The 23,101-nt window shown below is 37.9% G+C and overlaps 1 protein-coding gene and 1 long non-coding RNA gene across 2 annotated transcripts in view; one reads left to right on the plus strand and one right to left on the minus strand.

Annotated features, from left to right (window-relative positions):
* Window positions 1-2,427: 2,427 nt before the first annotated feature.
* The window catches only part of LOC113676401 (uncharacterized), a 40,459-nt gene continuing 19,785 nt past the window's right edge, over window positions 2,428-23,101 (minus strand). Inside the window, exons 3-4 of the long non-coding RNA XR_016183799.1 lie at window positions 13,612-13,689; window positions 2,428-3,636 (exon numbers count right to left, since the gene is read on the minus strand). This is a non-coding gene — a long non-coding RNA (uncharacterized LOC113676401). The remainder of the gene's footprint in view (window positions 3,637-13,611; window positions 13,690-23,101) is intronic.
* LOC113676436 (insulin-like peptide IlO1_i1) lies at window positions 6,467-11,394 on the plus strand. Its single transcript, XM_089196864.1, has 6 exons — window positions 6,467-6,659; window positions 7,003-7,055; window positions 8,422-8,579; window positions 10,529-10,598; window positions 10,771-10,896; window positions 10,977-11,394. Exons 3-6 carry the CDS (start codon window positions 8,577-8,579, stop codon window positions 11,129-11,131), a joined length of 354 nt encoding a protein of 117 aa, XP_089052990.1. The 5' UTR covers window positions 6,467-6,659; window positions 7,003-7,055; window positions 8,422-8,576; the 3' UTR covers window positions 11,132-11,394.

Consider the following 23,101-nt stretch of genomic DNA (forward strand, 5'->3'; position numbering starts at 1 on the left):
TGTAACAGAGTAACAGAGAATTCCCTTCTCCCTAATCAACGTTTACAGCGAAGGAAATGATCAAAGAGATCACATTGCAAGGGGGGAGTGTGCTCGAGTGTGCGCGTGTGTGTAAGGGGAGGGGGGGAGGGGAGAAGACTGCGAAGAAAAGAGAACGCATTACCTGCATAAAGGCGAACATTCACACGAAGGGTCTTAAAAAAATGCCCAAGATTGTGCAGTTACACTGTTCCTAAAGCTCTTTCGGGTTCCCATGTTCTAGTGACTGTAACTTTCTAGTAACTTTTGTTAACATAAAATTCCTCAATCCTGTGAGCGTTCCTATTCTTTAACAATTGCTTTGGTATTCTTGCAAACTGGTATCTCGATTAAGAGCGTTCCAAATTTTGTCTGAATAAAATTTAACCTTAATATTATTTTTCAGAAAAGCTTTCCGCTTTAAAAATAACTTTAACTATAGTATTTCCCAAACGAGTGACAAAGGGCTTTCTCCCTACAGTCTAGTGGTGTTGCAAGTCTCGTTTATTGTAAAGTTATGTTTTTTTTATTTAAAGCCTTTAGAAACAAAATAGGTGACGGATGTGGCTAACGTCAGTTAACCCTCGCATACACATCAGCATTTTTTTGTTTTGTTTTACTTCAAGCCAATCTGGGGGTGGTGTACAAACTCAATGACTTGGCCATTCAATTACTATTTAGTATAGGTAATCACATGAGGCCAAGTACTATTAAGGATTAATTGCACGAGAGTTTTCAAAATTTTCCAAAATTGCCCGAGTCGCGAAGCGACGAGGGCAATTTGGAAAATTTTGAAAACTCAAGTGCAATTAATCCTTAATAGTACGAGGTCTCATCGGATTACTTGTTTATCAATAAAGGGCAAAATTTATACGAAGGAAAATCACGCGCGCAGTCTATTTTTATCTGGGAAGCAACGGATTAGCAATGCAACGGATTAGCCAATCATTAACAGGTAATCATGCCCTCTCTTGATTACTAAAAATGCCCTCGATTAAGAAAAAAATGCCCTCTCTCTCAACCAATCAGCGCTCAGTAATTTTGCCCTTTATTGATAAATTGGGTAACCAAACCTTCGAAAGTTTCTTTTGTTAAACCAAAGTATTCCAAAGCTAAACGGAAACAAAACAAGGCGAGTGAAAAGTAGTGTATAGATAGGACAAACAGGCTATGAATGTGCGGAAATTCCCGGTATTGCAGCGCACAGCTTACAATACAAATAATTACTTAACAAAGGTGTGGATTGGTCTTTTTCCTGAGAAATAACCAGATAAGACAATACATCAACAAACATCCTACAAGCCAAATTTTTACGGGTTAAATATCTGACTCGGTCGTTTAAAGATCACCAAATTCATTCGTCCGTCTACAGTTCCAGAAGTATTGTGGAGGAAGACGAGGGGATAAACCAGACGACATTATGTTTTCCCCCCAAACCACGACTAATAAAGTGTAGGTGGCTTGCGAAGTGTTTAGTTTCATCAATTAATTCGCACTTTGTACAGTGCAGCTGATTAAAGAGAAAAGCTTTCGTAGAGTATTCCGCCCGCTGGAGCGCAAATGGCCTCAAAGAACTGTCTCCCATGGTAACAAAAGATAATAGCAGTACGATGGCGCGTAAGGGAAGCGAGTTTAACGAACAGTAACCGTTTAAGGAAAACAGTTTGAACACCTACCAGTTTGCAGACCTACTTTTGCTCCATGGTAGGGCGAAGAGAACGTGTAACAAACCAAGATATCCTGTAAGTTACGTAACTTTAAAGAAAAATGTTATATTTACATTTCGGGGTAAAACATTTTGTTCATGAAATTTTCAACTTCCATCACAGTTGCATCAGGGTTTCCTTGATGCACAATCCCGCCTGTTTTTCTCTTCTTTGCCCAATTTTTAATGAAAGCTTTACTCTTAAGGTTTTCTTCAGGAATAAAAATTTAAGACAAATCGCAGAACATGCACAAAGTCAAAATGCAAATTTGTCGGGGTTACCAGTAATCGCGTGGTACCAGAAGCTATCAATAAATTGCAAAAAAAAATGTCCAAGAAATATCTTTATATTTAAAAAAGTACTCTAACTGACAGCAAAAACAGGAACAACTTTCTTGGATTTACGAGACCCGGTCATGTATTGGACTCTGTATCGACAGAGAGAAAATGGCAGCTCAATGGCGCACGACGGAAGAGAGTTTAACGAACAGAAACAGTTTGTGGAAATTAGTTTGAACACCATAAGACCTTTTTGTATCTCAGACAGCTCTTTTTCATACAAAATTTGATAGAACTCAACCAAAGCAGATTTCTTTAACTCTATACGGGAGCAAAAAGCGACGCTCGTTTTGAAGTAGCGAGTTAAAAGCTTTCTGGCCCTGTAATAGTTTCACTAGTAGTTACCTGATGATAATCAGCAAAAGGACGTTTTTTTCTTTACTGATATAAAGTTCCTGTGTGTAGTTTAATATTCAGCGACTTTCATTTTCAGTCGCCAGTTCGGAGGGAGAGTTAATCAAACCCAAATCTTAGGTTCCTTTCGTCGACATACGTCACAAGGCCACGTCACCCGGTACCTTTACAGCAAAAACAGTCAGGCATCATGACACGGTCATTACTAACATAATAACTATTAGTTTGAAGAAGACATTGAACATTTAGAGTCTGAGCTTTAAAACGTTAAAAACAAAAAGCATAAAATGCAAAAGAGAAGGCAAAGAAGGTTTTGGAATTAGAGATATATCCTGTTTTTAGAAATTCATTTTTAGCTTGCGATCAAAATTCATATGCGGTAACACAGTCCACTTTTTTTATCAATTTTATCGTTTAATTTCAATCAACCGTTCGTGTGAGAGATGGTCTTAAACCAAGGCCTATCAATTTACCCGTCATCTCGATGTTTCGCGTCAAAGAAAAAAGTTTTCATTATCGTAGTTTGGTATTGCATATCACAAGGTATAACTCGCTTACTCCAGTAAGCAACCCTCTTAATGGCGTCACAGGCCTCGATAGAATAAGCGAGTGCCATATTTACAAACCGAGTCGTTCACATTTACTCGTTTTACGCTAGGCGTGTCCAACGAGTTATTAGTGACATAACGGTTGAGACTTAACTACTTGGAGTAAAAGCAAATAAAAGGAAAAGAAATGTGCTTTCTGTTCTTCTTTCAGATGGAGGATTCCTTTCTTTGGATCACTGTGCCTCTCCTGGCTTTTGTTTTAAGTCTTTAAGCTGTTACAGCTGACTGTACAAGTAACGGGATACTATAAGCGCCTTTCTTCCATCCTTCTTTCGTTACTGATCACCTTTCCGCCATTTAAAATGTAATTCGCCAGAACTGAGCTCTCAGTTCCAATTCATAAAAAAAATTGTGTTTTGATAGCGTCTAAGTATTTGGGCGATTTTAGGCTGCATGAAGCTAATTGCTAATCACTAAAAACGGCTAATCTTTATTGCGCAAGAGTTTATCCGTTTAGCCAACTCTCATATTTCTGATGTCGTTAGGATCACCAATAATGGACAGAAACGAAGCTTTAAGCTTCCTTCAGTCCCAATTTTACAGAAGGCGCCAGTAGAAATCTGTGGAGGAGTGCTGTAATGAGGGATGCAAGTTGACAGGAGTCTTTGAAATCTACGGATTTAAAGCATATGAGAAAGGACGTCGCCCAATATTCTAAACAGTTTGGAAAGCATATCATTATTGTAAGAGGCATGATCTGTAAACCGCAAACGAGACGCTGTAAGTGGATATCGATTTTTTTTCTAATTAAAAATTAGATCATGAGCTTGAGATATCTCTCGCGTGATGGCTTAGGGCTTACATCTCTATTACATTTTTTTAATTATTATTTTGTTAACAACCGCAAACTGTCAGGCTACTCACATTACTCACCATCTATCACAAAATAGATAGAGAGAGGCGCACATTTCAGCACAAGTGATAGAACACTAGCAGATTTAACAGGAGTAGTTTTAAAACAACATTTGAAGGTTGCTAATCAGCAATTCTTCCGCGTCGTCGGATTCGGTAGGCGCAGTTATAATAAAAATTGATACATCACTTATAATGAAGAAATGTAAAATGGTTTCCGTGTTTACATAGCCTGATGTAAACACTTGGGAGGTTGGGAGAACACTCGATAAGCTGGAAACCACTCCGCTTCGCGTCGTAGCGGAGTGGTTTCCAGCTTATCGAGTCTTCTCCCAACCTCCCAAGTGTTTACATCAGGCTATGTAAACACGGAAACCATTTTACATTTCTTTTATAAAATAACTAATGAAAGAGGAACGAAAACCATGTTTACATACGCTCATGTAAAATGGTTTTATGGCCAATCGGAGCGCGCGTACTATTTGAATCATTTTATAAATTTATTTTAAAAGAGCCAACTTTTGACTTTTGCCGTTTAGCTAACTGTCGTTTTCCTGATGTCGTTAGGATTAGCAGGAATGGACGAAAACCACGCTTTACACTTCAAACGGTCCTCAAGACATACCAGAAGCCCTGCAAGAAGCGCCCGCAGTGCAAATATTGTGCAGGAGTGCTGCGCTGAGGGATGCAACTTGGAAGAAATCTTCGAACATTGCTGACATTACCTAACTTGACTGACTATTCAAAATAAATCCAACTTATTGCTGGCAAGCCTTCGCCAGCAATCACTTTTACATTGAAATTTCCAGTTTATATGTTGTGGATCGGTTGTATGTTATATATTAAGATGTATTTGTACAGTTAAGTCGTCGTTTAGGCGTGAAATGACGATAAACCAAAGATTAGATTTGTAAACTGACTAAGATTATGAGATCATAAAAGTTAGGTTATTAAGTGAAAATTGCTCTTTGAATTGTTTCAATTTACATCAAAATATACTTTTGTTTAGAGGGAAAATCCCTCTATCCTGGACTTAAATTGTATCCAACTTATTGCTGGCAAGCCTTCGCCAGCAATCACTTTTACATTGAAATTTCCAGTTTATATGTTGCGGATCGGTTGTATGTTATATATTAAGATGTATTTGTACAGTTAAGTCGTCGTTTAGGCGTGAAATGACGATAAACCAAAGATTAGATTTGTAAACTGACTAAGATTACGAGATCATAAAAGTTAGGTTATTAAGTGAAAATTGCTCTTTGAATTGTTTCAATTTACATCAAAATATACTTTTGTTTAGAGGGAAAATCCCTCTATCCTGGACTTAAATTGTAATTGGTTGTTTCTTTGATTGTTTGGAAAATAGGTACGAGAAACAAAGAAATTAAAATTGTTAAGGGTATCGGCAACGATTGCTCTCGAGATATCCGACAAACGCACACGCCCTACCTTTGTGAAATCGTTTCACTTTGGGCAATAATACCAAGTAAACATCAGGAAAACATATCATTGTATCTTTTGGCGTTTTAAATTTCCGCACAGAACAGGTGTTTACAGTATCTCCTTTTTTTTCCTTTTCAATAAAGGGCAAAGTGATTCGCCACGCTCTTGATCGAATACTATGCAGGTTTTTGTTGATAGTAACAAAATTTTTGTTTCCCTTTTGTCGACAGAGATAAAAAAGAGCAAACCCTTGTCAGAAGCCGGCTCAGATAAACTCTCTATCTGCAAGAAAAGATAAACTTAGGCTTAAAGTATTATTGATTTGCTCTACAGTGCATGGAGATCAAGAACGACAGTGGGTCTGATCCCTACTTATTTGACTTCACACCAAGATAAATCTATCTATCGAGCGTCTTAAAAAGGTGCACCATTCAGAGTAACATATGATCGAAATCTTGCGCTATTTGAAATATCATAAGTGCTTTCCTCCAAAAAGGTATTGTCATATGCTGTTTCAAACTGTCTGCTCGACTGTAGCCACTTCCATGATATTTGTCATGTCACTTTCCCTATAAACTTGCCACGCAAAAATATGTCATTACAAAATGCACAAATAAACTAGGCCAAATATAAATGAGACAAATCCGTTCCTGGCTCCCTCCCTCAAATAGAGAAAGTGGTACCCTATAGAAAAACTTCAGGAGTCATGGGTTCCTGAACACGCTAACTCCAAAAAACCTCTTAATTGCCCTTCAACTAAATTTACATCAGCATACTTCTTACTACTGAGAGATAAAATTTGACTATTTCTATGACTAAAGGGCACTGTTATGTTAGCAAAAGTTGACAATAATTGATGGATGTTCTATTTCCAACCTTAGGTTCCAAATGATGACGGCATACTGGGTCATGCCAAATAAGTAAACTCGTCGTAAATTAATTTTTTTTGATAGACGTTTTCAAATGCGTTCTTTTTTATTATTATTATTCTTTTATGAAGGGCAATTATAAATGAGGAGCTACTTTTATTCACTTTGCTACGCAGTTGTTTACACTTAAGGTAAGGTTGCCATAAGACTGCCACACACTGTTGACAACCCTTTTTTCCTTTCTCACTTTCAAAAAAATTTGATTAAATTTTCCACCCAACCTTCATTAGAGACCCTATCAGGCAGGGTTTTTTTGAAATCTCTCCTTTTCACAATTTGGCTGAACAGGTTCACTTACTGTATAATGCCCCTTTAGCCAGACTCCTCATTCATTTGCCTCTTCTTGGGAGAATCAAATATTTAGACTTAATATTCAGGACGCTACCTGCGGCACTAGGGAGATGAAAGGCAGTAGGTTTTCAGAAATATTTCCGTTTTTCGTTAGCTGTATAAGCCAAAAAAATGGACGTCACTAAGAAACTATTCCTTGATACCCGAATATAAGTACCGGGTTTTTCTGAAAACAGAATATTTCTTATCCCGTGGTAACTATATGCGAATAATATACACAGCTGTGTCAGGTAAGCATCACGAGTATAGTAATGACTCCCAACAGCTGGGCCCAATCACTATCACAACTGAAATCCTACTAAAAGACTTTAGGACACCTTCAAAGCAAATGCTAAAAACTATGCTCGCATTTTTTACATGTGCGCTACTTAAAAGGTAACTGGTCTCCTTCCCCTCCCCCTAGTCAATGTTAACAGCGAAGACAATAATCAGAGAGATTAAATCCACACTGTAAAGGTGAGTGACTGTGCTTGTGCGCGTGTGTGTAAGGGAGAGGGAAAGAGGGAAAACCGCAAAGGGAAAAGAACGCATTACTCGCAGATGGGTGAATTTTCGCTCAAAGTATCTCAACATGTCTGTCCATGATTGTATTTACACTGTTCCTAAAGCCTCATAGCTCCCACGTGTTCCAGAAAGAGGGGCACACCAGCTGTTTGACTTTCTCTGAAAGTCTATCGCTTGGCTTACACAATCGGCATTGATGGACAAAAAGAAAACATTACTTGTAGGTCGATTCCAGTGTGGCCCTATTTTCCCCGAAAATTTTACAAAAATAGACCCGACTCGCGAACAGAGGTTTTGTAGAGTGGTAGAAAAAAAAAGAAACAAGGAAATAAACAAAACAAAAATGCTACTTAAGAATCTTAACGGAATAAAGACAATTTAGCTATTCAATTCACTGATACTCGACAAAAAGCGTTGTTTCATTATTTCGGTAGTATGGAAAATTCCAACCTTCATTCACATAAAAATTCTTAAATCTTTAATAAGCATTCTTATTCTTTAATAATTGCTCTTAACAGTATTCGTAGATCAAGAACGTCCCCAAATTCCGTTTTATAAATAAATTTAAAAACAGATCTTTCCAAAACGAGGAAGTCTAGTGGCGTTAGAAGTCTTGTTTCTTGTGTAGTTTTGTTTTTTATTCAAAACAGTTAAAAATAAAATATTGGGCGGATATAGTTGGCGTCAGTTACATTGTGTAACTGATTAAAAAACGCTGTCGTGTAGACAGTATACACGACAGCGTTTTTGTTCAGTTATACAAGTATTTACTTTACAAAGGCGTGGATTGAACTGTTTTTTCCATGGTAGCTGTTCGACTTCCCTTCAAAGGAAGTCAAAAAGTTACCAAGGCATTTTACAAACCAATTTTTACGGGAGGAATATCAGGCTTTTTTATCTAGAAATCACTGAATTCATCCGTCCGTCTGCATTTTTTTGAGCACTCTGGAGGAAGAATAGACGATAAACAAGACGATATCATGTTATTTCCCAACGTAAAAAATGAAAAACTGTCGGCGGTTGGTCTAAGTTTTTCTTCGCTATTTTCCCCTCTTGATACATTTATTTTACTTGTTAAGTGTTTATTTTCGCCATTTGATTCGCATTTTCGCATTTTGTACAATGCAGCTGATCAAATAGAAAAGCTTTCGTAAAGTATTCCGCCCGCTGGAGCGCGAATGGCCTCAAAGAATTTGCTATCTGTGTTGACAGACGAAAAATAGCAGCACAATGGTGCGCAACGGAAGCGAATTTAACGAACAAAAGCCGTTTGGGGAAATTAGTTTAAACATCATAAGACCTTTTTTTTTTTCCTCAGACAGGTGTTATCCAATTAAACTTGAATAAAACTCGACACGGCCAAAACAAATTTCTTTATATCTACCCGGGAGTAAAAAGAGAAGCTTGTTTTGACGCACCAAGTTAAACTGATTTTTGGGAGGCCCAGTGCCACCAATACCGAGAATACAACATATGGTGAGTAAGATGCGCTGTAACGAGTTGAAATTAAGTGCGAGAGCTGAATTGAATGATGTTATTCAATTAATGACACTGGCATACTCGGAGAAAAAGAACTCTGAGTACCTCCAATAGGGGTCGACCCAGTACGACCTTCCGATTAGTACTTCGAAATGATTTGGTCAAGCAGAATCTGTTGCACTTTTCCTCCAAGGCAGAGAGGTGCAGTGTATGTTATGATCGACCAAAAACCATACAAACTCTAAAAATTTAAAGATACGTATTCAGTTCCTTAGTTAACCTCACCAGCTAAATGCCTCAGCGACAGGACATGTCTCAAGTAAATAACTTATACTTCTGTCAGTGAGCGTTGATTAAATCTAGCCTTATTAGAAGGATCTAGTATTGATTATTTCCATAACGTTTAGGACACATTATTCGAAACCAGCATTGTTGATTTTCAAAATGGTAATTTTATCTTATTCGTAACTTCGAAAGTAGTATCATCTTAGGAGTAGACAAAAGGTAAAGGCAAACGAAAAAGTGAATAAATTGTTACAATTCCTTGTACCAGTCACATTTCCTTTAACATCACACCAGATTGCATCGCTATAATTCAGTTGCTGGTTAGAAGCACCAACACGTGAAGAGTATCATAATAAGGCCTTTGGTAAAAAAAAGGAATAACAACTCCGCAAACTATTTTTTAAATAATAAAGCATATTGACTTAAGGAACGGGAAATACTGTGGAAGACATATCCATGTCATCTTTCTTTAGTTACACTCGAGCTGTTATAACAAATACTTGTTAACGAGTACCTCAAGGTTTTAAAAACTCCTCTCATATGAAGCTTAACATCACAAATTAGCGGTTACAAAGATTTGCAATGAAATTTGCGGCATCGGTGATATGAAAACAATCAATACCTTCCTCTGTTATTTTCCCAGCTGCAGGTCTTATTCCTTTGATCTCAATGTTTAAATTAGGTTTTAATCTTGAAGCTTCTTAATATCTTTTCAAATGATAAAAATTTGCATCCGAAATTAATTTTGAAATTTAAAAGCTATTCAATTTTAGTGAAGAAAAAAAATTAATATTATGGTGTTTATCACACCGGTTGCTGCTTGAATGATTGTTTCATACAGAATCTGGTTTCGGTTTGAAAGCTTTCAAAACCAGATACTTGCCGTTCGCTGTAACATTTTAGTTTTCAAATTCCACGGTTTTTGACAGAAAAAAGAAGAGGTCTGTTAGCCCCATATCCTCCTTTCCGTGGCCTTTCATGGTATTTCAGCCGAAGAGTAGTTAACAAAAGAATTCTAAATGGACAACGGAACATTTAAATAGGTAAATAGCCTACGTGTAGCCTTACCCTTCCCCCCCCCCCCCCCCCCAGGTGAAACGGAAGCGAGGGAACGCCTACGCAAACCTACGGGTACGGCTACACGTAGGCTAATAGGTAAACAATAGAAATGGAAAACATCGCCTGTACTTCTGCGGACGCCCGCCCTGAAATAATCAGATTGAAAAACATTGGATTTATTTTCACTCCCCTCTCATTTATTCACAATCACTCGTCATATAAGTTTCAGACGCACGATAATTAAAAACACCCTAATCAGTGCTGATCATAACAATCAGAGGTAAGAGAAAAAATCTAAGACACCCGGAAAATCACAGTGACTGAACTTAAGTTTGTCGTGGAATCAAACAAAGTGAAGGTTGAATCAACCAAGATAATGAGGTTACTTCTATAAGAGGAAAACCGACAAAGTTTTATCATCAAGGTAAGTCAGCTTATACTGCAACAGTTTTTATGATTAAGTTCGGGTGGGGGAGGGGGTTAAGGGAGGAAAAATAGTGTAGAGACCAACGAGTTTTAAACAAAATGAGGACTGAGACTAAGACCACCTATGAGCATACAAGAACTGAAAGGAAATGTTGTGCTTTCGGTTCTTCTTTCAGATGAAGGAATCGTTACTTTGGACCATTGTGCCATTCCTGGCTATTGTTTTAAGTCTTGAGGCTGTTACAGGTAACAAAGTTGGAGTGTGAGAAATTATTTGTTCTTTTGTCCATCCTCCTTCTTTATTGATCACCTTTTTCACCATTATATAATTCGCCTGAGTGATGACACGATTTTGGATTTACAACACTCGATTGAAAAGCGCTTAATTCCAATTCATACAACAATTTTGTCTTGATAGGGTCTGGACTTGTCAAGACGTATGAAGTTGGATCTAGTCGAATTGATGCCCATATCTGTGGCGATCATATCACAGAAGTCTACACAAAAGTGTGTATTGACGAATCTGTTGGAAAGAGGAAACGTAGTAAGAGAATCTTATTGTTTCTTTTGTGGCCTGAAATTCTCAATCACTAAACATGATCGCCTAATTTGTTGCATTTTCAGGATCGCCTTTGATGGAAGAAAAGGAGGCACTAAGTTTTATACATTCTGAAAGCAATGGAAGTCTACGAAAAGCACGTTCAGTTAGAACTGTTGATATTGTTGAGGAGTGTTGTAGAGAGGGTTGCACTCTCGGTGAATTGAAGGAATATTGTTGAAGTAACTGCAGGCAAATTTACATGACAGTGGCAAAATAGGTTCTAAGGAGTATTTATCTTGGAAATTCGTTACCAAATTTGTAAAAAGATGAAATAAATTAAATTTAACACAACAAAAAGAGATCAATGGAGAGATACTGGATTATTCAAGGAAAACCTAGAACATACATAGTAACATAAGGGTAACAATAGAGTACCTTATATCCAAAAAGAGAATGAAGAGTGGCTTAGAGCCGCAGCATTAAAAGACATGGGTAACCAAATGAGCCTAGATTCATCACATATATGTGTAATATGCTGATGTGTGTTCAACCGCTACTACAAGCCATCTATAGATAGAATGAGTTCGTCGTAATTCAGAGTGTTAGAACTATTTTTTGTTTCTGCTGACGGTGGCTTCGTAAGAGGCACAGGAATATTTTCCACTTACTAATGTAAACTATTCTCTCGGAGATTCTAAAAAACTTATTGCGATTTGGGGCAGTGACAGGTAGAAAGGAAAAGAAACAATGACATTGATAGTAAACCTGGACCGGCATCAACTGAGTAAATGACAAGTCGAACACCTTCGGGTGAACGTCAGCTGTTATGACACCCTTTCCACTCCCACACATAAACATTTTAACCCTTCAACTCCATGAAGTAAGAACATGTAATTTATCTTTGTGATATCCACATATTACCCAGCAAACAGGCAATGAGAGTACTCAAACTTACCAGATAGAATTTGTTATCTTGATCTCTCCTGTCTTGATCAAGCACCAAATTCTCGCGCTTAATTAAAAAAAAAATGTGTCGCAGCTTGTGGGGAGAATTTAAAAATCAGATCTAGGAAGTAAAGGGTTAAAAGAGCAATTCCTAAAAGACAGTCTTTTTTGCGCATGTTAACTAATAAGAGCAAATTCATCAAACTATGTCGTTTTTAATCCCTATCAATTTCCATTATTCACCATTTTGTCCTGTTTAAATTAGAAGTTGCTTCCTTTTGATGTGCTTCTTCCCTCATTTAAATCCGATGTTTCAAAGTCCACCGCAAATTAGTCATATTATTAAGTATATACCCCTAAAAAATACACAGCTACAAATAAAGAGGAGGAGGGGGGTGAATAAGGGTATGCAAATCCACAGATAGGCTGTTATCGATCCGTTTAAAAAAAGTGTTAAACCCGAATCCGTTTGCTACGTGACACGGGGATTTGTAAAAATAAACGTACCTTAATATTTCGTAACCTTTTTAACACTAAACTAGAGAGCAGCACTTCGCAAACAGCTGTTTACTAAATAGAGGCGTTGAGTTTTTACTTGTAAAACTCCCTGAAGACTGAAGTCTTCGTGAGTTAAACGAAACGCGTCGGAGAATAAAACAAGTTTTACAACAACTGTTCGCAGAGTTCTGCTCACTGGTTTAGTATTAATTTCTTAGGGAAAAAAAAAGGTACCACGTACGACCCAGTAATATGATTGTAATACAACCCAAACTGACAAGAACCCGAAGACAACACGTCCCGCTGGCAGCATGTCACAGGTTCCTAATCATAGCGCGTTACTATTTCCCGATTGTGTGACATTCGGTGAGTGTTGTCCGTGACAAAAAAAATACTACAGTAACGCACATCCAAACAAAACCAGAAAAAAAAAACTGTTTCATTTCTGACGCTGAGATCCACGATCCGAACTTCGTCATAAGTAAAATCCAAAATCAGGGCCCAAAATCGATGAAAACCGGAAACCGCTACAGGATCAGCGAATCTGTTAAAAGTTCGCCATAAATCCAAAATCCGGGCAAATCTACTGTGGGATTTCGCGGATCCGTTTTCCTATTCACCCCCCTTAATAAATTAAAATGAGAAATTTAACAACAACTGCAGATATGAAATAATAAACACGCATTCATGCAAAAAAAGTTTTGTATACATTCCGTCAAAAACTGTGCTAAGCAGGCCACTAGTTAAAATAATTTGTATGCAATAAAGTTTAGAATACGATTCACTGTAAGATATGTTAATGATAGTTTGTTAGACAAATGAACTCTTTAGGTAATCATAGTGCTACTTAAATCACAGTTGTATTACACGGCTCCCTAAGAGAGCACTCCTTAGTAGTGATGGATACCATGGCTAAATGAAGTTTTCATTCATTTATGCTTTCATTCAGTCATCAATTCATATATATATATATATATATATATATATATATATATATATATATATATATATATATATGTTGCGATAGGGGAAAAAAACAGAGAGACTATACTTTGAAGAGTATACCTTGAGTCTTTCTGTTTTTCTCCCCTATCGCAACATATATCGCGCTCTACTTCTACGTATCGAGCACTGTAAAACGGAAGAATCAATACACAGACTTCCAATTTATAAATATATTTATGTATAAAAATAAGGTTACTTAAAAAGCTGTATCACATAAGGAACCAAAGAAGTACGCTTGAGTGAAAATTAAACACTGAAAATAAATCTTACCTGAGATACCATGCACTTCATCCCTTTGTCTCTAAACCCAAGCTTGGATGCAGTTCACTAGTTTGAAAATTTAGAAACCTGATTTAAAAAAAACAAGGTTAATTAAATTTTATATCTACAGTTTGCAGCTGCAAAGGATTCTTGGCGGAAGCTTGTTTAGTCTGGTGATCATACAGCCAGTACTACCAAATTAACTTTTCATTTGTATTTAAAATTGATAAAATCCAGTGAACTAGGTCAGCGACCAATCCATGGTTTTTGAAAGCGATTGTCAAATCTAATGTCTATTTCACAATATGCCGTCTGCAACAGACGGAGAAGGAATAGTTGGTACTTATTTGACACTACTATAATTCTTAGCGTTTGTGGTTGTGCAACTGTTGTCAGACTCATTATTGCAAGCATCAGTCCTCTTTCATACTTAGCCCTTTGACCACTGAAAGTGACAAGCATTTAATTTCTCCTTAGAACTCACGCCCGAATCACACATTAAGGTCACGAGAGTAAAGAAAACTATGACCAATTAAAGGTCTTGATTGTCAAACAAATGGCTCTTTTCGCGGTTCGCTACACCGCTAAATACAATACTGTAGACCAACACAAAGTCGACGCAAATTAGGGCCAGAAAGAAATAGCGGCCTCATGTTCTTCTGTACAGACTTCTGATTTGGCCTCTAACGATGGCTTTGGCGCATTTATGCGGAATCTCGAAGAAAAATCGTTCGAGGAAATCGATAGGAATTACTTTAGCTGACAGAAAGGAGTTGTTTTAAGAAAAGATTTAGCACTACACGGCGTCCAAACAAGTGATCTGGGCAAAGCGCACAACAAAGAACAACTCTCAAATCTCGCATTCCAAGCCTGGAAATTACGCCTGCAAGAAATTTTTGTGGATAGAGAGGATACGTCAGAGCCTATTCTATCTAAACACGATACGCCAGATTAAGGCCGTCCGCCACTAGTATCATCGATCAAACAGGGATAGTCGTAGGATTCTTTAAATGCTCTAACGTTTACCTACGCAGATCTAAACAACCACATGATTATGAAGGGTGGCTATGATCACGATAGATAAAAAGCTTACAAAGGCTCACAGGGCTATAAACTTTACGAAGCGCTTTACGCCTTGTTGTAGTCATGTTGAAGCGAAGCGCCATCGCACGATCATTATACATGGTTGGAACTGGATCTGCCCTACGATATCCCACTCCTCCTTTAGAATGAATTGAACAAATCATGTGATTCGATGTAATTTGCCTTACGCTTTTGATGTCTTTCCTTCTTAAAAAGTTAAACCACTTCCTCTGTAATTCTGCTTCTTTTAGGAAGGGGAAGAACAAAATATTTTGTAATTCGGGGTATTTCCTCTCGTGGGTACACTTTTCCTTTGAATGAGACTTTTTGCAGCCTTGCACGCACGCGATTTTTCCTTTCGCTGTTGTCAGAGCCAAACACGGAGCAATACTTCCACGTCTTTACAGACGAAATTGTTTTACATGAGAAATGAAATAAACCGACCGTAAAATAACCACAAATGATTTTTGCTATTTGACTGGCACGTTTTTTCTTCGTGCTTTTAACGGTATTAACCCGAAATTGCCTCGCTTTCGCGCCTGCCCGCGATACTAACTTCAGCGGGCAATTAACAGCGAAAAGAGCTATTCTCTTCGTCAACACATTGGGAAATGTAAAGAGAATAGTATAGAGATATGCATAGTAATGTTAGGGTGTAAAGGGTTAACCTCGCTCGGTAGATCAAACTATACAATCGTTATCACCGGGTTTAAAGCTTTGACTACTCATTTGAATTTAACCCTAGTTTTCATGGTACTCTGACTGGTTAGACTTGGTGTCATTCCTCAACTCCCCCTTTGAAATTCGGACATACTTTCTTTGCTAAATGTTGATATTATCAGAGAGTGTCCACTATTTTCAAATTCTAAGTTAAACCTTTGAGACGAAAAGGTTTTTACTGTAGACAAGTAGGTTACGTAGCACTCGCAAAACGATTCCAACCCGATTTCTCTTAGTGACCTATAACAATTTAATATATTTCTTCATTCAAGGCTGCTAAAGGGGAGGAAAGCTACATAGGATGGGAAGCCCATGAATCAATAGCTGACAATGGTCTTGCCACTGACGAAAACCTAAATAAAATCATGAAGGAACGAAAGGAAAAAAGAAGGGCAAACAATTTAAAATGATACGAGATGGATATATAAGAAACAAGATTTTATTTCAGTGTAACTTTAATACTGAATGGCATCAAGAGACTGGGTCCATTACTACCGTAATACTGGCATCAAGAGACTGGGTCGATTACTATCGTGATCCGAATATTTCAGAAACAGTAGTTGTATTTGCGGGATTCCGGTATCACATTCTACAACGTGATTGTTAAATTGGTTATCGAATTATGTAAAAATTTCCTTTCTTGAATTAGTCAAAATAAAACGTATTCAAAACGAAACGACAACATCACCGTACAAATGTAGCTTACGTTTTTGAAGTCAGAGCTTCTCATATTGCAGGCCTTCCACAACACAGATACTGAGCCTGATATTTTGAAGCAGTTACATACATGCGGCAGTTAACTCGATGGCTAAAGTTGGCTTTAATAAAAACAGAATAAAACTTGATCAGCAACCTGCGTTGATCTTAGAGTAAACGTTCCAAGCCTGGTAAGTAAGAAAAATTACCCAAGATTGGGAAACGTCAACTTGATTTAACAAAGTCGCACCCAAATCGTTTGATCTTCTCTCACAATAGATGAAAGATGACAAAAATTTTCTGCGACAAAAATAATCTAACACAAGCCGAAACAAACAGAAAGCGCGTTCACTAACACCACGTCGATAAACATCTTACATACATTAATTGAAATTAATGAACAACATGCCGGTAACAATGCGGTTTAAAGCAAGCAGTCTACCTGGCGCTTGCCAATATCTCATTGCTTTCAATTTGATCTTGACGACGGATTCTTGAACTAAACACGTTACCTAATTTCTTTCTCCAAATAAACACACTGGATATTAGTTTTAGGGCTTTCGAGCCTAATTAAGCTTAAATCCGAGCGCTTGTTGTAAGTCAACATTAAACACTCCTGCATGTTGTCTTATAATCCCAACAGATTGCGGATTAATCCGTGAAGACCAAATAGGTCACTCAGTAAATCTTGCGTGGACACGATCAAACAAAATTTCCAAAAGGACTTTGCTCTAGAGGCAACTTCAAGGCGGCTCTTGAGATGTATAAGGAAGGTTTTATGTAACACTCTGCATTGCGTGGATGTTACTGTTCAAAATCTGCAAAACATTTAGCTTTGCAATAGAAGAAGAGAAATTATGAAAGGGGCACCAAGCAAGGTTTTTGTCAATCGATGAAAAAAATATATCGGAACGTGGTTGAAGTAAGAGTTAAAAGATCACCTTGTGGTCATAAGCTTTAGCTGGACCGGTATCAAATTGCATATACTCTTTGGCAGAGAGGAAATAACTTTGCCAACGTACTTAACGCGGCAGCACAAAGCGAGTTACATGGAGCTATTAGCATGTAATTAGGCGCACCTGAATAGAGCACGACTACAATGCGCAAATAGTATTTAAGACACCCTGCAAACCTCTTTTCCGGCAAACCACGCGTGTACAAAAAGCCTAGACGTTTACATTGTATTTCTCGTAAGGCTTAAGCAATCAGTACATGTTGCTCCATTTGATGTACATTTTAATGATCAGTTTATTGAAAAGAGTAATCAACTTCCCGCTAAGTCAAATTCATACAATCATCGACTTTGGGTTTGAACAAAAGAGAGGAACAGAGTTGTCATAAGATTAAAAAACAAGAAACTTCTTGTTGCAATCAGACGAAATGACCAGGCTTTTAAATTAATTGACCTCTCAAAAAGCATGAGAGGGCTACAAGACACTTGAAAAAAAACATTTCTAAAGCCTGAGTTCTCGTTGCAACGGCTTGTAATACAAAAAAACACGTCTTTATAATGAGGAGTGAAGTAAACACATATCTTCATTGTGTAAAAGTATCAATTGATATCATTTACCGGCACCGCAAAGGTTATTAACCGCAGACTTGAGCTATTCGACCAATTTTTTGCATCTCTCTCTTTTTTTTGGCCATAGAACAGGAAAGTGACACAAAGATAAATTATGCCCACACAAATGCACTGATGAAAGGTAGTAATTATGGAATCAATTCTTGCCATTTAAAAAAAAACCAACGGGCATTACCACTGAGACAAAAGATCTTCCTTAAAAAATGAGCTTCGCGTTGCGCGAAATCAACATGCTTAGAAACCCAATGAAGGATCCTTTGTTTGGCACACAGTTATCTCACTAACAAGCTTTGTGGAGATAAGCGCTGGCTAACGTTCAAAAGTATATCAAAAAAGGGGTTGGCGCAAGTTCAAAACATGCTCCTCTGGGCACTTGAGCTGACTCATTTTCAATTGTAACGAAATAATAGGTGATAAATTGCAATATTTCGTTGATGGTAATTCAGGAAAATGTGTCAATAACTCCGGTGGGGCTTCCTCTGTCAACTTTGTGTGATTAGAAGAGCAAGTCGTGGCACATGGCAAGAAAGGTCTTTTTTTTCCATGGAAATGACCCATTCTTGAACAAGTGTTCAAAAACCGGGCTAAGACTATTTTTAGGAACTGACCCAAAAATGTTCCATTATGTGAATGAAGTTGTACTGGTTTTGTCTAAATGTTTAAGCTAACGAAAGCTATTGCAAGATAACCAAATCAATTGAGAGCGAGCGAAGCATAACGGAAAGTAAGTCCACAACATGTTCTGTTGGTCCAAGCCTGCATAACAGCATTTACTTTATAACGTAAATTTGCAATCCGTGCATGGGTACCTCTTCCCCCACAGGATACCCAAATAACCCTCTCGTGCATTATATTAGGTAACCTTCATAACAGTCTGCGAAAATTTCTAAATTAAGGGCACCCGAAAACTTTCCTTTCAAAAAATTGTAAACTGCGAGGTGTTCAATGCAGTCTGACCACAGCGCTTTGCAAAGTGTTGTAAAGTGCATAGGAACATTTCAATGTAGGGAATGCGCTATAAAAATGCATCATAATCTGAAGCAGTCGTTTCCCTTTATGAAGGAGATTGACTCTTCTTTTAAACACACTGCTCACACCAATGCGTACAGTTCCTACATAGTTGACTGCATGATTGCCACCTGCAAAACACTGATTTTCTGAAATCCTCCTCGCATAAATGCAGTATGATAACTAACAATTCTTGCGAGCAGCAATTGTCGAAATGTGTCATCCTCCTCAGCCCTCATCGATTTGACGAGATCACATATAAAACATTCAAAATTGGGAGGGGAGCAACACCAAAACCTGAGGAGGACTCTGATGAAGGCTTTGTGCCATTAAGTGGAAAAGTGCCTTAACGACAAAACTTCATAGTACTCCGTGTATCTGATGCTTCCCACCATTACATAAAGGGAGTGTGACAAATAACTGCTATCGCCTCCAAACATTTCGCTAATTCTTTTTTGCTGTATAGTTCTTTTAATATTATTGGTACAGACTGTGATTTGACGAGCCTAAAAATCGCTGATAACACCTGGCATTGATCGCCAGTTTTAATAAAGACAAAGATATGTTATCCCAGAATATATTTGAGCCAAAGATGAAACCTACAACTGAGAAAAATGTGGCCAAGAAGTCTATTTCGTAAAAAAAACTCAGTCAGAAATCAATCAAGAATTTAAGCCAAAGTAAAAAATGTTTCGTCGGGGTGATCAGCCCGGCGCAGGCGATCGTGGAAGATACCTAAAGGCAAGTCCTAAATTCTTAAAATATGAAGTTAGCATTTTGAACTAAACAAACTTTCAGTTATATGGTTCTCTACATTCTCGAGTCACATGACAAAAACAAAAGATACTGAGACATTACATAGCCTTTTTAAGTTTATTGATACTTCAGCTCAGAGACTCGCGAGTCCTGAAGCTGTACGCATACCTCAATAGTAATCGTTGAACTTGGACATTTCGAAGAAATTTGCCAAAATTTTAGAAGTTCTTTATAAAGATCTCATTGGACCTTTTCCGTAAAATCGTACAACAGCTCTTTCAAAGAACCTCAAAGGCCCCTTCAAATGATTTTCTCGGGGAAACCCTTCAAATTGGAGCAGGGATTTTTTAAAACAACCTTTAAAGACCATCCTTGACATCCGCCAAGAATTATGCATAATGCTGAAATTTAAGACCACTGAAACATCTTCAGTGGGAGAATAAAAAATCTTCATTTTGTAAAAAGCAGCTTCACAAACGCCCTTTGCTGAAAAAGAGACATTGCAGATGACATTACAATCTGATTTATCACAGCAGAAGTGTTGATTCATACTGATAATTGAACTGAGTGGAGTGCAGTTTGGGCCGAAATCATATGCGTGATTTGTAATCACAAGTATGATTTCAGACCGAAATTGTACGACATGAGGTTCAATTACCACTTTATTACATCCATTTTGAAATCGCCCAAATACAGGACTTGGTCAGTTCAAATATTTTATTGATGCAGTACTGCCGGTTTGAAATTAAATTCATCTATTTTGACGGGGGGGGGGGGGGGGAATAAGAGTTTTGGAAAAAAAAGTTGCAAAATTTGCCACATAATACTCTCTGTCTTTAATTTTCCTGCAATTTGATTGTTTTGCTTTTAGTGTAGCCTCCTCATTGGCTGGGAAAAAGATGCGATTTGAAGCAAAAAATGGTGCAATTCGTAAAAATTAGAGCCAATCAGATAACAGGGACCACCAGTGATTTCAAAATGGGTGTAATAAAGAGAGAAACTCTCACTGAGATCAAGAGAAGATAGATGTCCCAACATTTTCCCTTAGTAAAACCTATTGTGGTCCCGGGTGAGACACGTCTCACTGACTTTGGATATGAACTTTTCCATAACATTTCGTTCTTGATTGACTCTAGATGGGCATCAGCAACTGCAAGAGATTCGTTTCGAGATTGGTTCCCAAAATCATCAGTCAAAGTTTCTCGGATTGTCAAATGGATTTTTAAGGATTCGTGAATGATATAGATCTCCAATAAGTGTATAAACATGGGAAAAATGCGGTGTCAAAAGGGGGAAAGTCTCACAAAGTTTAGAAGTTAGCAAAAGGTACCTCAAATTCAAAAAGAAAATGTCATGGCAAAAAAAAAAAAGTAGGCATCGACGAGTCTGCCCAGCCCCAATGAGTTACAATAACTCAAAGCTGGATTGCGCAGGAGTAACAACATCTTTATATACGACTTGCGTGAGGATTATTGAATACACCCGCTAGAGTCAAACTCGGCCCCATATCTGCGTGTTTACCCCAGGGCATCTTTACAGCTCTCCCACGGTATGACTTGGTAGATTACAGGATACCCAGGGGAACTTGGAACCTCCTGTGTCTAGATCAACGTCAGTTTGCCACAGGGTATGATTTCCAATAGACACCGGGGTATTTTAATTGGCACCAAGCCATGTTACAATTTTTTTTTTTTTAATCAGACATTAGTTGTGTCTAACCTCACTTTACTTAACAAAGTAAGAGTGTAAACGCGATATCTTTGAGGGTGAAACTTGTGTGACGAGGCACACGCCACAGAAGATATTGCCCGCTTATGAACAGTTACAAAATATGGGAAGTTATGAACCGTGTCTAAAACTTTTACTAAAGCCGCTCGAACAGTATAAAATACAAGATAACGTATGTTTTCGAGTGGAAAAAAATCCGAGCGTATCAGTTCAACTCAATCAGCAAAACGCCAATGCCAGTGAATGTCTGAATCACTCATCGCGTGATGTCTGATTCAAGTTGAGGGAAAAGGCACGCTATTATACACATACAGGAATTTACAATTTTCGAAGCTGATTTTAATAAAAACAAAACGCAATCGAAGCTTCTTTGAAAGCACTTTGGCGGCACTTGATGTTTACAGAAACAAAAGCGTGCAAAGGTTAAGATAAGAGAGTCGTTATCACCAACGCAATATCCTTATCTTAGCAGCTAGGACGCTTCGCTCAAGGAGCACTTAATTCAATTCTAAATTTTGTTACTGTTCAATAAACCATTAAATCAAAGCTCTTTGAGCGATGAATCTTCCTTCCTGTAAAAAGTTCCTTGTTATGACAAATTGGGGAACAGGACGCGTCCACTAATGAAAAGAACTTCAATTTGTTAAATCAGTGACGAAGCATGAAATGTGTTTCGGCTTTGGTTTCAATAGAAAGCCATTCAATTAACCGTGTCTCTCTATGTAAATAACAATCAATCGAAAGACACACTGCAAACTCTTTCTAAGCCACAAGCCATTAACTTGGGGGCCGATATGTGTCGAGTTCCTTTCGAGAGTTATAGCCGCGTGCCGCTAAATAATTAGGACTTAAAAGCCACGCGAATGAAGAGCGTTCGTGCATGCACTTCGTTAATGCATTCATGCAACTGTCAGCGACCCAAGCGGTTAACACTTGTAGCTGTCTTGAATGATAGATTTTATACAATACGGCAACTAAAAAGTCGATAGTACAAGAATAGATATGCAAAACGGAGAGCATTACTCAGAAACCGAAAAAACGCATGCAACGGAATCTCGAGTAAAGAGAGCGTGAGATTTCGATGCTAATATTACAAGCTTTCGGCTTGCTTCCAAGGGAACCACAAGGGGTTTGCATGGCTCAGGGAAAACAGGAAGCTGTAATGTTCACCAATATCCGCGTCTGGCCGCTGTGTACACCGGACTTAAAAATGTAAATCAATGGTGTAATTTACCATTGACAAACTTTCAGGCACGCGTTTGGCGCGTGTAAGCAGAATTATCAAATAATAACCTAGCAAAGGAAATGTTTGTTTGTGCATGTCCACCTCTGCAAGCATATCTTCTACCAACTCCTCAACAGTAGTTCCTGTTCCGAGAAACGATTTCAGGTATAAAAAAGAACACGAAACGGAAAAAAAGGAAATTGAGTTATAAATATGCGTTGACAGTTATTAATGTCAATACAGCACGCTCCATGACACATTTCAAGCCATCTCGCCACTTAAATTGAGATAAACTCAAGAACATTATCAGGTTTTGGATCGCGACAAGTGGCGTCGTTTTGGCCGTTAATTTCGTGCCATATTCGCGTGCCACATTTAAAGTGTCTTGATTGACTGCTTCCTTTGCGCTAACTAGGAGCGCCAGGAATTCTTTGTAAAGCAAATATTTGTGACTGAAATAAAACAGTTTTATGTCTCATTACTCTGCAGCGGTAGGTAAACGGTTGTGAAGGAATGTTGTCAAAGTTGAAATTCTCTGCAAATAAAATCGATGAAAGGAAAAGATCTGACAGTCACAAAAAGGAAAAGAATTAATTTAACCCACAATGGATAAGATTAATTGGACCCCACACAAAGAAACCTCCGAAAAAGAGCGCTTGATGGTGTCGAATGAGCTTTTGCTGTTCTACTCAGGACGTACA

This window comes from Pocillopora damicornis, chromosome 2 (genome assembly GCF_964200805.1).
Source record: "Pocillopora damicornis chromosome 2, jaPocDami1.2, whole genome shotgun sequence".
NCBI classification, from domain to species: domain Eukaryota; kingdom Metazoa; phylum Cnidaria; class Anthozoa; order Scleractinia; family Pocilloporidae; genus Pocillopora; species Pocillopora damicornis.